The sequence below is a fragment of the Dermacentor silvarum genome, chromosome 1 (assembly GCF_013339745.2).
Source record: "Dermacentor silvarum isolate Dsil-2018 chromosome 1, BIME_Dsil_1.4, whole genome shotgun sequence".
Taxonomy (NCBI): domain Eukaryota; kingdom Metazoa; phylum Arthropoda; class Arachnida; order Ixodida; family Ixodidae; genus Dermacentor; species Dermacentor silvarum.
The window spans coordinates 55,701,456-55,716,427 of record NC_051154.1 but is presented as its reverse complement, the minus strand read 5'-3'; the positions used below and the strand labels follow the sequence as shown (position 1 = coordinate 55,716,427).

Here is a 14,972-nt window from a genome sequence, read left to right as displayed (position 1 = left end):
CGGAGCATGCATATTCCCGAGGAGGAGTCCGCCTCGCTGTGACATATCCGAAGATGATACAGACGACGCACTGGCGAACAACAAGCTGTCACGAGGGGGCGACTTTGACGAAAATGGATGTGCGCGTTGGGCTCAGTTCTTGGCGAGTCATGAGACACGCGCACCGTGTCGACTGCACACCCGGCCCTCTCGGCGGGGAGCCTGTTCGGAGAACAATTACCCAGCATAACAGAGCGCGTGCCACAAGGGGGTCGACCGCGGCTCGCCCTGCTGGTCCCCAGGCGCGACGGCGGAATGCCGCGCTCGGACACCATGTCCCTATAGCTGCGCCACAGCCGCCGTTGTGCGACGCGCGGTTGCGCCGCCCCCATCCAGTGGACAGTTTTTTTTTTTTTTTTTTTTTTTTTTTTTTTATATAATCACGCGAGCTGTTCACCACGACAAGGTCTTGTTCGCGCTGGCTGTGCACATTTGCCCCCTCTATTTATTTTTCTAATTAATATTGGGAAGGGCATTGCGAGCTGAAGGGAACACGCCTCCCTGCAGCCGCGGACAGTATTCTGGACTGAAGCCTTCGCTTTTCGCTCCTATCGCTTAAACAGCGACGGACGTGGTGCGCAGTGTAGCGTATACCCTCAAGGCAGTGCGCATGTTATCTCAAGTAATGGCCACTCGACTGAATTCAGAGAAGCCGTTGTAATGGCTCCATTAGCGAGTGCGCCCTGCAGCATCGAATGAGGTCGTTTACGTCGTAGCAGTGTTGCAATTTATCAAGGCTGTCTAAACTTCGTGGGGACATTTTTTTTTTTTTTTGTTTACTTATTACGCGGCCGTGCACGGAAACGTATGTTGTATACAAGAAAGTGTCGAGACAATTTCAAAGAAACAAAAAGGCAAAGAAAGCCACGTAGCACCGTCGTATCTCGGTTATGGGGATGAAATAGGAATTTCCCGGTCCAACTTATATTTTCTATAATCCACAGCATTTGCAACTGTTTCTCGATCTGAAATGGAGGGGGAAAAAAGCGTAATGCGCAGTATATAGCAAGCGCGTATACAGACCACGTAGCATGTGCGAAACTGGGGCTGAATTCACAACGCTTTTCGTTTGTAAATTCTCTTTGCTATTAGTCGGCAGCCCTTGCTAATTATATGTCTAGGATCACGATTGGCTAGACTTTCCCCTTTCGAACAATTCTAGCGTAAGAGATTTTGGTAAATACGGGCCCTGTTGCTTCGCGCGTTCTACAGCTGCAGAGGCTGCTGCCGGGAGCAGCTCTTGGGCGGCAATTCGTGCTGTGTTCTCAGGCGAGTCGGTTCTTTTGCACAGTCCGTAAGCATTTTAGGGTTGACTGTTCACTTTGGAGCAGAATAATCACTTTTGTTTGTTTCATGTCTACCGCTGAAGCCGCGTGGCAAAGAGTTGTCTCTGCAGCGGACGTTTGTTTAAATTTATTTTGGAAGCTTAACCGTTGAATTCTCAGTGTAGGCGGCTCAGACATCGCGCTAATGGTCGCTTTCATTAAGCCACTTTGCTAATGTGGAGAGGCTCGGAAGCACATTCCCCAAAGCAACTCCTTCTCAGCTTATACTTCGCTATCCTTCGTTTTTTAGTCATTACAAACGCGCACAATTAGGAAGATGCAGGCGACGTCTGCAGTACCATGCGAAGCCATGCTCCCGTCGTGGTTATTTTCTTTTCACCAATCACCCCGTCGATGATGTGCTCCGGTTAACCCTTGAGGATCCTGACGCTACAGAGATGGGGAAAACTGAGGCTTCGAAGGATTAAAAGGCTTCAAAAGGCGAACGGGGGATATGTTGGGTTTCTGAACTAGCTTTCAGTTTCTGAAAGAGGAAGCAATGAAGGCGGAAGGCAGGGATATTAACCAAAAAACCGTGTGGGTGGCTACCCTACGCTGGGGGAAGGAAAAAGGCTAGTATACCACTTGACGCTGTGGAAAACAACCTGACTCCACGAGCTGGCTATACGTAAACGTTATCACACGCGTCGCGTAGTAACGCCTTGAAAGAACAAGTCTGAGAAGCGATGTTTTATTGCCGTACTATTCTGTACTCTTCTAGTGTACTCTTCTAGTGCATCGAGATTTATTACAAGCGTTTCCTAACCGCTGGAACGAACCTAAAATAATCTTAGATTATTTTAGGTTCGAACCTCCTTAGAACCTCCCTTAGAACCGCTTAGAACCTCCTTAGAACCTCCCTTAGAACCGCTTAGAACCTCCCTGCCTTTCGTAACATCCGACACAAGAATTTTCTTAAGTTAAGCGAAATGATTATTTTCTGTAACACACTGGCAATAGCTCATTCGGCTGTTCGTAGTATATGGCACCAAGACAGCTAGCTGCACTCAAGGACCACACCGCCGCTCTTTTTTGGACTTCATGCCGGGCAGGGCGCTTCACCTACAATCTCTTTTAATTGACCTTTCGATACCGTAAGGAGAACTAACGCAAAATAAAATGACATATCTTTCTGTCATTACGCGGAGTAAAGGTCTCTGTATTATTGTTCGTGTATCCAACATCAAATCCAAAATCAGTCATGCAAGTTATTTCTCAAGTACGACAGACAAAAAGAAATCCAGACATTGATTAAGCGATAACGCACATACAACGATACCTCAGCATCAAAGAAACATTCACACCGTCCGCCGAAGTGGTGATGAAGGGTCCACAATTTCTAAATTATTCGGACCGATTGCCTGTATCAAAGAAGCCTTGCTCCTTTAACTTTGTCCGAGTTTTCTTGCTTGACAATAACTTCCGGGAGGTTTCGCATAGCAAATATTTTTTTTTCAGTCTAGGTGCAGGAAATTCCACTAGATTTTTTTTTTTTTAATTTCTATTGGGCGTGCGCAAACCTCATTCCAATGCTGTACAAACATGTACTATATATGCACGAAGGTAACGCGTCTGTAAGTCAGCCATGTGCAACAACTAGCTTATGATTGCGGTGCGACTTAAAAACTAGAGACATAGAGAGAGAGAGAGAGAGAACGAAAGGCGGTAACTCAGAGAAAACACTATTGGTACCTGTACAGCATGAAGGTATGCGATGGAATGTGTCGTAGCAAACTTCCGTGTTAGGGCGCGGATAAAGTGAAACACGACTGCTGCCAGAATTACAACACGCAACTGTCACGAGAACTTGGTGATTTCTGCTGCACCGCGGGAAGCTCAACACGCGCTGAGGTCATGTTCCGAGAGGAGGAGGAGAAGGAAAAACTTATTAAATGAAAAAAAAAGGAAAAAAGAAAAAAAAACGGCTGGCTGGTGCGCGGGGTCTTTAGTCCAGAACTGCGTTGCTTCTACCCGCCCTTTCTGCCAGCCATAGCTGACTATTCGGGCTTGAGCTGGCAAATTCACTCTCCCACTGCTTGTTGGTTTAACTGAGTATTGGATCCAGGTCCGGGTTAATCTGGCTTTCCCAGATCATGTGATATAGTGTAGCGAGTTGGCCCGCAGTGTCTCCGCAGGGGTGGTGTAGCGTGCGGGCTGGATGGGCGTGTATCCTCGTGGGGTGTGGGAATGTGTTTGTTTGTAGTTGACGGAAGATTGACTTCTTGCTCTTTCTACAGCGTATCGGCTCCCGGCGGATATGTTCGTCGGGACAGCGTGCAGTGTTTAGTGATGTCGTTGAAAGTAATGAGAGGGTGGTCTGCTCGGTCGTCATCGCCCAGTGGTGCATGGTTTGCAAGATCTCGGGTGTATACGCGTGGGCCGCTTGATTACCGCGGAGTAACGAATGGGCCGGCGTCCAGTTTCTTTATAGGTTTCTAGAAACCAAGTCTAATTACAACCGCATTCTGAGCGTGAGCCTAACCACTTCAAAGAATATGTTTCGTAAAGGCACCGTCTATTTCCTGAATGCGCCATGGCCGCATATACATGCCATGGGAAATTGCAAGAAACTACGTAGAATAAAAATGTAATCTAGCATCAGAAGAACGATAACAAATTAAATTCACTTGGATGCAGTGCATGATGAAGGCGGAGCGCTGACATATAGCGTCCACCAACAGCTTGGCGCGGAAGTCTTCGACGTGGCTTTTATTTTAGAGAGGCACAGTGGTGCCCTTCAGCTAGCTCAGAACAAGCGCACGTGAGGAAACTGAACTGCCAGACGCGATCTAGTAGCCTCTTAAGCAACACGAAATGTGTCTTAAGCGTTTCCATGTTTGTCCACACCAAGCCGCCCAGCGTTGCGTAGATATCGAAGTCGTACGCCATCCTTGTCCTTAAGGTATACACCCTGCTGGCTCCTCTTTCTCCTCCCTCGATTATCATCGCCGTCATCCTTCGACTATATGTGTAGAGATGTAGGGTGCCACCAACCGCATAAAATAACACGTCATTGATGAGTGGATGTACTTGACCAATATTCGAAATTTGGGGGTTTAACTTCCCGCTATGCTGCACAGCAGCTTATGACAGACGCGGTATAGTGCAGGGCTCCGGATTAATTTTGACCACCTGTGGTTCTTGTAGATGCACCTAAATCTAAGCACACGAGCAGTTTTGTACTTTGCCCCCATCGAAATGTGGCCGCCGCGGCCGGGAAACGAACCCTCGACCTCGGCAGGTTTTGACGAACGTAGTGTCCACTTAAACCAAACATCGGCCAGCCTTTTTGAGGTGTCTTACGGTGCAAGTTCGTCCCTATTTATTACCTGTCCCGCTCCAATACATACTTGCTTTGGATTTCGACTACACCAAGCGATTCCTGTGTGAAGTTAGAGCTTTTTGTGCAATGTGCGAGGCGCATGCTGACCTCATGCGTTCGACAAAGTCGGTGAACGCATGACCAGCACGTACCAGCCCGCACGCACTCGTTCTGGTGGAAAACGCGTAGCTGGCGTACGTATAGTTCCGTGCCTTGAGCACGAGATAAATAATTGCGCAGCAGCATTGCAATGAATGCACGTGGCATTGTTTATTACCACCACTGAAGGATGCCACTTCTCTTGAAAAAAAAATCTTTTTTTTTTTTTTATTATTAACTGTATGGACGGAGATGTCGGTGCCTGTGAGACGGCGCCGGCGACTCCTCTTAACTTATAGATGAACACCCCCCCCCCCCCCCCCCCCCCAAAAAAAAAAGAAAAAAAAATCAAGAATAAACGTCAAATCAAGAATAGAGACAAGATTACGGTAGCAGCAGTTTTAAAGTTCACATACACACAACAAAAACAATTGTTTCTGTGCACAAGCGTTGGAGTGTTCATGTTGACGTACGCACGGCGGTCCTCGCTGGTGGGAAACACAGCTCACACAAACACACACAGAAAAACCACGATGATGGGGGCAAATACGCGAAACACGTATATATCAAATTAAATGTAATAGCAGATGTTCTATATATGTCTTCATCAGTCTTCTCACAATAGTACACCGCGATGTCGGTTTGTCGTATCTTGTACAAGAAGGCTGTGCCAATCCGAAGGCTATGGGCACCTTTGCCATGCACGTCCGCTTCGCCGATGGCGCAGCTCTTGGTCATCGTCTATATTTGCGGTTGGCACTGAAACCGAAACTTTTGTCTCCGTGAGGAGCGCGCGACTTGATGAGGACTTGGCTTATAAGCTAAGCACGGTTGCTTTCTGTAAGCTTAGCACTATCAACAATAAAACAGAAGTTGTCACACAGCAACATACGAGCTCTGAAAAGATTTTCGCGCTCAGCGCTTAGTTATAGACCTGGATTGTGCATCCGTCTCCGTGGGTGCATTCCGTTGGTCGGCTAATAGTTTGCCATACTGACAACGCATGCAAATTAAGCTCATGAGCTGCGCTGTGAGGAGAACGCTCGACAGCTATCCAGAGAAGCTGACGAGCGAAGGGCGTACGCTGGACGCTGCCTAGGTGTGAGTCATACATCGACTTCAGCCGGCACCTACTGCTGTGTTACGCGTGACTCCGTAGCCGGGATGTGTGTCGCTGAGTTCCCCTCTCCCGCAACTCTTTTTTTTTTTTTTTTTTTTTTAACGTATGAACGAAGAACACGCTCAGCATACGGGAAGAAGTAGTTGCCAAAGCGAGTTAAAAGGCATACTGACAGTCACCTTTGCTGACATTTTGCTGTTGTCAGCCTACAGACATGTCGATTATGTAACGATCAAGGACTTATACACCAAAAAGAGGCGGTGCGGTGCATCAGGATAAACTAAGTACCGCTTAATGTTACGTAAACCCGAGAAAAAAAAAGGAATACTTCTTCCTGAATACAAAGTACCTTCTTTTACAAATACAGAATACTTTCTTTTACTAGCGCCTGAAGGTTGATAAATTGAGATGAAACATGTGTCGCGTTGGCTTCATTGATTGGTTGACTGATTGACTGACTGAATATGCTTCATTGGGTTTTTAAAAACAAGGAGCATCGGATGCCTCTACTCTTTTAACGCTGTCTTCGAGAGACAGTGGTAAAAGAAGGCAAGTCGCCAAGCTTGATTCTCTGGCTCGTCAGCGTCTGGTTTCTTCACAAAAATTACGCAATGAAATAACAGCTCCATTCAAGAGCGTGTTCTGGAAGCCGTAGTCTCGTCGGGCTGTCTTGCGCGCTCTGCCAAAGAGAGAGGGAAAGGCGAGAAGCAGGAAAAGAAAACAAAATTTTACAGCTGCTTTCTCACAAGGTTGTTGAAATTAGCCGCAATGATTTATATAGTGGACGTGCTTCACTTAGTTATTGTGCACCAAGTTGCATTTTGAAAACCGTGTATTTTGGCGTGTTGTAGCCATCGTGTTCGTAGCTTGCAAGGATAGTATGTGTCAACTGTTATTTCTACGTCTCTGTTTCCAGATTGTCCTGAACTCCATGCACAAGTATCAACCCCGTATACATCTGGTCAAACGTCGGCATAACGCCCCGAATGTTCCCGTTAACGATCTCGAAGCTGAACAGTTTCGGACGTACGTGTTTCCCGAGACGGTCTTCACAGCTGTCACGGCGTACCAAAATCAGCTGGTAAGTACACTCTCAATTCCTCTCCACAACAACTGCAGGTGGAGCGGGTAAAAAGGTTGTTCTTTAAAACTTTTTGCAGATGTATGGATTTCAATTAGAAAGTTGAAATGTACACTAGCAGGCTACCTAACGTGACAAGTGTAAAATCAGGTTAATGTATTAGTATTATGAGGCAAAGTAAGTCGCTCAATTGGAGTATACGGTACATGTTCACCGTGCATCATTCCGTTTTGTCGATACACCACTAGTCGTTTGTTAGTGTGTCTTTGTAAACAAAGGGTTTTCTTCTTCTCTTTCAGATAACGAAATTAAAGATAGACAGCAACCCCTTTGCGAAAGGCTTCAGAGATTCGTCGCGGCTTACAGAACTTGAAAGGTAAGGTTCTCGATTATACTTTATTCACTGGAAGTACTGAGAGGAAAACTTGCTTTTTGTGTCTAGTGTTCAAATTCAACGCTTACAGAGTTCAAGGTGTTCGCTAATGTGCGCACACGTAAGGGGTTACGGCACGCGCCGTGCCATAGATCCGACCGAAAGCGGTTTGCGTCCCGACCTTCGGAGTTTAGAAAATGCGGACAGCTAAAAATACATAAAGCGTGGTCGACGGGGGTGACCAAACGAGACATGCGAGCCTCGGCCGCTGCGCCGTTGTTGTGGGGCTACCCGCTGTGCAGGTCGATGAAGCCGACACGGCACGAAATGTCGACTAAACGCGCTGCTGCTGCAGCACAAGCATGCACGTGGCCCCGGGAAAAGACAGGTCGTGCGGCCGGGCCGTGAAGCGCGCCCCCGGAGGGCGATCGCGCAGTTGCCGGCTGCTCGCTCTGCGCCGTGGCTCGCACGAGGGCGCTGCCTACGGCTGTCCGCGGGTGCGCCGCGTGCGCGCGCCGCCGCCGCGGACGCTGCGTGTCGCCGTGCTCGAAGGCCGCTGTAAAATAAATCACGGTATTCCGCCTGGGTCTTGGTGAGTCTTGGGCAGGCCGCGGAATCGTCAACTACGCGTTGACGTGCCTTCGAAGGACACGCACGTGATCCTATAAAAATGGAAAGGGCAAAGCGGCCGCACGACATCTGTTCCAATTTATATGCCTCTCCTCCCGGGTCGCCTCCTCGCAGTTTCGTGTTTTAGAGGGCGGCCGCGACTGAGCCACTTTCCACACAGGGATACAACTTAAAAGTTCCCGAGATGTAGTGTAGATGCGCCGTCCGATAAACGCTAGTTGTTGAGATTACAAGCGGCATTTGCCGAGGCCGCCTCCCCCGTATATAGACGTGCGGTGCTATGTTGCCGAGAAGCCGTCCGTTTGATAGCGGCGCTCGCTGGCGACCGCTGACAGCAAATCGCGGGGGGGGACCCTACCGGCGGCGCTTCTTTCCCGCCGCTCACCCCGGAGGAATGCACCGCGCGTCTATACTTTCGCCGCCCGACTGCATGGCACGTTTGGCCGTTTGTCAACGAGCGCGCGTTCGTTGAACCGGGGCGCGAGCACGGCGCGGGCGTGCTCAGCGCTGAGCTAGTCGACAGCTTGTCGAAACACGTGTTTGTGATATTGCAATTGATCCCGCCGGTTCGGGCGGCCCATCATTGTCGGCTTTGTCGATTGAAGCGCCTATAGCCGTCGCCTCAAAACCAATCGTGAGATCCAGGGGGTATTCATATAGTGCTGGAAAAGAAATTTCCTGATGTAGTCAGTAGCGCTACAAATAAATAAATAAATCTGTGTATGTGTCTGCGTATGTTGAAGCGCTTCTCGGTGAATGCTAAGTGTGGCTTTAGTGATAGTAAAGATCCATGTCATGAACTATCATCGCTAATTAATTTACGAAGTATGAAAAGTAAGGGTTGAACGGTTGAAGACAGTTTAGGAAGCAGAAACAAAACGGAAATCTGTTTGGGGACCAAACAGCGGGCTTCGTTTTAGGAAGGAAAACACGCGTGCACAAGTGAGAGAGAAGTGGTATTGAATACTGGCCTGGGTTACTTAGCATTAGGGCAAGAATGGAGGAAAGCAGTGGAAGGGAATTGCAATTAGAGCAATGGAAACGGAAATCATATTCACGTACCCGAATACGGAAAACGTATGATCTGAAATCCGTACACGTATCATCGTGTGATCTATAGCGTATGATCGGGAATCCGAAAGTAAGCTGCTCTAGCCACGGGCGCCGTGTTCGTGTTTTCAGCTTTTTTTCCCCCAAGTGCTTTGTCACTCAAGGTAGATTTTGATAACGGAGCAACTCGTTAATTCAGTCTGCGTACTTAGTATTTACATAGATCAGCAGCACGAAATCACGACGTGCAAATCACAACGCGCAGCGGTGCACTCCGCTGACAAGATGCTCGCGGCGCCATTCGATACCGTTGAGTCACGTCATGCTCGGTGTCAGGACAGAAATAGCCATATAACGCTCCGTGTGAAACCATCTTCATTCAATTACTGTGTCTTTGACAATACCACATAATTGCATATGTTTGCCTTTAAGATATATAACCAAAAACTGCGACAAGTGTCGTGTGAATTATAGAGAGCACAAGCACGGGTGGGGGCCCACCGCTGTATATAAACCGGTGCCCTGGTGTTTCCGTTTACCGCGCTCGATGGCGGCTCATCTTCGAGTGAACTGACAGGCCACAGGATGACACTGGCAATAACCTCGCCCGCAGGGAGACGATGGAGTCGCTCATCACGGATCACCCGTTCGCGCGCACGCCCCTGCGCACCTTCCTGGAGAATGGCGGCGACCCCGAGACGGCGGCCTACCTGCACGAGAAGGGGCTGCTGGGCGGCCTGGGCCCGCCGTCGGCGGCCGCGGCCGTGGCACGGGCGTCTCTGCTCTGGAAGCCGCCCGGCATGGAACTGTACGCGCAGCCGTCGCTGTACGCTCTCGGCGTGCGCGCCCCTCCGCCCGCGGGCATCCCGGCCCAGCTGTGGTCCCAGTGGGCGGCGGCCGCTGCCGGCGCTGCCCTGCCGCCGCACCTGGCCTCGGTGCTGAGCGGCGGTGCGGCAGCCGCAGCCGCCGCGGCTGCGGCTGCGGGCGGCGCGCTCTTCCCGCCCATGATGCGGCCCGCGGCGTCGCACACCGAGACTCTGCACTCGCTCGGACTGTACCGCTACGCGCCCTACGTGTACCCGAAGAAGGACAGCCCGTCGGCCGCGGGCTCGCCGGCCACCACGCCAGACGCCAGCGACGCGGCGCCCACGTCCCCGCCGGGCGGCTTCCGCTCGTAACGACGGCCTATTTATCGGCTGCGGCCATTATTTATAGACTGTGCGAACGGGTGCGCCGATCGTGGAAGCCACCCGACAGCGCCCCGAGACGCGAAAGGGCCCCGGTCGTTCCGGCGACCGTCGACGCGCTCCGCTGCCGCCGTGTCCATCTCGGCGGCCTCCGACTCCCGTTGCACCGCCACCGGCGAAAGGCGTGTGTGTGTGTGCTTGTGCCAGTGCCCCTGCAACTACGGACTTCCTCTCGGACTATGACGATACACGTGAACTGTCCTCGGACGCGATTGTATTTGTGCTCTTTGGAATTGTGCAATGTTCACCGAACAAAAGAAATATGTGCCTGATGTAAAGGCGTTGGGGAGGGCATCATTCGTCTTATTTTTTTTTTTTGTCCTCTTTTGTTCAAATGACAAAAGAATTAGTGCACACGGTTTTTTTTTTTTTTTTTTTAGGCAGCAGCAGCGCTGTTCGCTGAGCTGGCAAGTTACGTTATTTCAGTGCTTATAGAATATAGAACAATTCATGACTCGCGCTGTTTTCTTTTCCCTATTTAATTGGCAAACGAGGCAGAACAAATGATATTCTATGTAATTTCTTATTTCGCAGTCTGCTCCTCTGATGTTTTCTAGTTGGCCCACATAAGCTACGAATCGGCGGAATGTATAAACATAATGGTTACGAAAAGTGGGACACGAAAAAAAAAAAAGTTTTCAAATTCTAGTTTCCTTGCTCGGTTCGAGCGAGTGTCAACCATGGGATGGTAGTCCCGACTCCCTCGCATCTCTGCTCTCTACATAAGATCACTGCATTCTCTCTCTCTCTCTCTCTCTCTCTCTCTGAAAGTACCTTCACGGCTTGTCACAGTACAACAACGCGGCTATTGTGCTCCACGCGATGTTTTCACCAAAATACGCGTGGCCCCTATCCCGAATGTCTTCGGTGAGCGGTGCGTGGCCTCGCTGGATATTTGAAAGCAAGGTCGGCTGCTGCTAGGGCTAATTAGCGACTTGACATTAGGGTCGTCGGGAAACACCAACAACGAAAAAAAGCGAGTGAGGCTGGCGGAGTTCGAGAGGAAGCGGGAAACGAACTTCGCTCTCGTGATAAGCACAAACGTGCGCAAGAACAAAGCGCTCGGAGGGTCCCATCTGTCTTGTCCAACCGTATCGCAGTGAGAAAACGGAAGGGGTTCATCGGGAACGCCGCGCACGTAAGCGTCGCGAACCAAAGGAGAGCTGCGCGCCCTCATGTGTGTTCCCCGAGACGGCGCTATCGGCGGCGGCGACAAGCCATGTGCTCGTATAACGTCGGTGGCGCGCTGTAGCTCTCGTCTTTCGACCGGGTTATACCGACACCACCACGCAGGGCGCACTGGCGGCGGCGGCGGCGGTGGCTGGCCCCTGGCGGACAGCGTCGCGCTGATCTGTTCGATGTGATTTGTGCGTGTATGCTTGCGTACTGCCTGACACCCACCAGCCGCCTAAAGCACCTGGCGTTTTGATGAAATGCCCCCCCCCCCCCTTTTTTTTTTTTTTCGTCGAGGAGATAACTGGTATTTAAATGTAAAACTGTGTACATAAGAAATGTCTGCTGTTTGGAATGAAATCTATATATTATATATATATAAATGAAGACTTTTATTTCTGTAACTTATTTACTTGCCCCCATTTTTTTTTAAACACTGAATGTCTGTGTGCGCGAACGCTTTCATTCTTTCTTTTTTTTTTCCCTCTTTTTTTTTCTTTCTTTTTTTGTGAGTGACGAAGCGAAGATGTGCGATGGCGGTCCAAGTGATGTCATATTATGGGGAGCCTAGAACGTTTTCTAACACGAGAAGGCCTTTTGCTGCGCACAATGTGGAACCAAAAGTTTTTCTTTCACGCCGCCTACGAAGTGTGCGAAACTGTGCAATTGTCGTGTTTGCGTAGGCAAGTGAACCGTGTCATTCATTAGAAGTGTGGCTGAAGCTCTCGGGGCCCCTTCTCGGGAGCCTGTGGCCACCGAACGTGATATGTGGCTTTTGCAGAGCATCTCTCATTGACCCCTGTTTTGTAGGATGATCTCATTTTCTGAGCAGTAGCCAGAGTTCAATGCTGTTTGTAGACTGCGGCATGCACGCACGAGAGAAATCATTTGTGTCTTCAAAAACTTGAAATTCGTTGTGCTGTCTGTTGGTGCATACTGCGCTTAGGCTTGTAAATAAATGAACATGGTCTCGCATAAAGGTGTGTTTAAAAAACCATCTAGTTGAAAAAAGAAGCGCATGGTGCTGAATGTATTCGAGCTTCTGCATCTGAGGGCGCATTAATTGGCGGCCTGGATGCATTTGTTAGTTCAGTGAATCGTTTCGTTTTTGAACATGTATCGGGTTTCGGAGTGAACCTGGTGCATCCACATTAGTCGGTAACCACGGAGTACATATACTGTGGCCGCGTATGCTGCAGTGTCATCGAGCAAACTCAATCGACGCGACGACAACTCCAGTTGACGCCACGCCGGAAAATGCGTCGGAAATGCGTTCCCTGCGGCTGTAGCGAAAGGAAGGAGTTAACTCACTCGCCTGTTTTTGTGTCGAGCAGCTATTGTGGCGTATGGCAGAGGCTAGATTCGCAAGACCTAATGCTTGTTCCTGCTTAAATGGTGATTCGTGACTCTCCGGCACAATGGCAGCTGCCTCGTTCACTCTGTCACTCCCCAGCACTAATGCGGCAATTATGGCACCAATGGCTCCTACGTATACGAAAGGACTTGCGAATCGAAGGTCGTATTACTAAATTTTGATAACATATGTCGAGTGGAACGGGACCGACTGCAGTACTTATTTAATGAGCGTTGATTCCAAATTTGTGACTGAAATAAAACTGTTCTCTGCCCTGGAAGTTGAACATTAAATGCTGCCAGGTGCAAGTATGCACGTTATTTTGCGTGAATAATTTGCTTAGTCCACTGAATCATGGGCCCATATTAAAAAAACAAAAACAAGCATTCATACGTAGGGAACGGTTTCAGAAGCATGGTTGTCGTCCAACTGTGACAGCGAACCAGGCGGTGACCAAGAAGTGAGTCAATGGCCAAGGGTTCTTACGAACGAAACTCTCTGGTAATCCTGGCCCAGAGTATATGCGTTAGCGCAACCATCGCAGAGCCGTTTCCTTAAATATAAACGAAAAGACACAAAAGGGGAGTACTGGGAGCGATAAAACCACGGTTCCGTAGTTCTCATTGGCACTTTTTTTAGGCACACACATATTCTTGCGGCTGCGCATGTAAAAGGCGGAAAGAAAGTGTAACAAATGTAATAAACAAGCGTATGTGCGACCGTGCTAGCCACTTTCCTCGCAAGGAAAGCAGCGCGGTAGAAGTCAAGCAAGATGTCTGCAAAACAGGGGTTTGTAACGTGCGCGGTTTGTCCTGTACGATGACTCAACAATTTAAACCACGCTTCGTGACATGTCTTGTCTTCTAATTCATGCTGTACATAAGTATCGCAATTGTTGTTTGCCTTTTGATTGAAAGATGTGAATTCTATGGTGTAAGAACCAAGAATAAAAACAAGTGTGGATGTCCCGCCTTGCATACCGTGGTTGTTGTCTTTACTCATTGACGCCCCCCCCCCCCCCAAAAAAAAAAAAAAAAAAAAAAAAACGTATCAACCCTCAATAATGTCCCATAAATGAAACACGATAATCAGCGCATTTCACATTTGCTGGATTCTTTGGCGCCTGGTCTATCTCGTTGCTATAGGCACCTTATTTCGGTTGTTTCGTCGCCGCGTTTACAAACGCCAACTATTCTTATTGGCATGAATGCCTCGCGCAACCTCTGCCGTTGCGACATGGCTATTGAACATGTCCTCTGCCACATATACGTTCTTTTGGCAACCAAAGACGTTCTATGCTTGCCGGTTGTAGGACGGACGGCTCACAAAACATATTGACACGCTATGCTCGCAGAACGCTACTACAAGCCATTCGCAATTCTTAAATACGTCTGGGTTGTGCGACTGCCTTCGAATGGACTCTAAACGCTGTCGCGCGCGCGCGTCCGTAACTTCCTGTAACTTTATTTCCTTCTTCTTCCACTTGCAGGATAGGAAACCAGTTGCAATATGGTTAAGCTCCCTGCCTTTCTTTATCTTTCGCTCTCTGCATTTAATATAGGATAGGGAAAAACATTCTATTGGCTCAATGACATTCGCACTTCTTACCTTAACTGTCCATGATTTAGAGAATTGTGAGCGCTGAAATACACGGGGACAAAATGCATCGAAGGCCACGCGCTGATATTTTCATGTTTCATTCGTTGAGTCCTTTGGTGTCAGCTCTGTAAAATCTGTTTGTCATTGGCGAGTCGCCTTCGCTAGTAGTACGTCCAGTATCGACGATTGATCATCACCTTACGAACAGCTCCAGCCAGTGGCGCAGCCAGGATTTTTTTTTTTTTTTCGGGAGGGGGGGAGGTAGGGAGGAGGGGGCACGCACTTAGCCGGGAAATTGGGGTGGACCACACGGGTGTTGTCGCACGTCGTTTTATGCCAGGCAGCCTTGGTACACAGAAATTACGGGTGTATACAGAAACTGCTGCCCCCCCCCCCCCCCCCCTCATTCCCCCGCCTGGCTACGCCCCTGGCTAGAAATTTGTGAATACGGGCCTTGACACTTGCGACAAATCTGGAACAATACGTTGCATACTTATTCAGCGCCTAAATGGAGAGGACATTCACAATGACGAGCGTGGCATTGTGGATCCTGTCATCGA

The 14,972-nt window shown here is 49.1% G+C and overlaps 1 protein-coding gene across 1 annotated transcript in view; it reads left to right on the top strand.

The window, feature by feature from the left end:
- The window catches only part of LOC119463621 (T-box transcription factor TBX20-like), a 114,522-nt gene extending 103,874 nt beyond the window's left edge, over nt 1-10,648 (top strand). Inside the window, exons 4-6 of the mRNA XM_037724449.2 lie at nt 6,822-6,986; nt 7,286-7,362; nt 9,653-10,648. Of these exons, the coding sequence (XP_037580377.1) occupies nt 6,822-6,986; nt 7,286-7,362; nt 9,653-10,217 (807 nt within the window). The 3' untranslated portion in view covers nt 10,218-10,648. The remainder of the gene's footprint in view (nt 1-6,821; nt 6,987-7,285; nt 7,363-9,652) is intronic.
- The last annotated feature ends 4,324 nt before the right edge of the window (nt 10,649-14,972 follow it).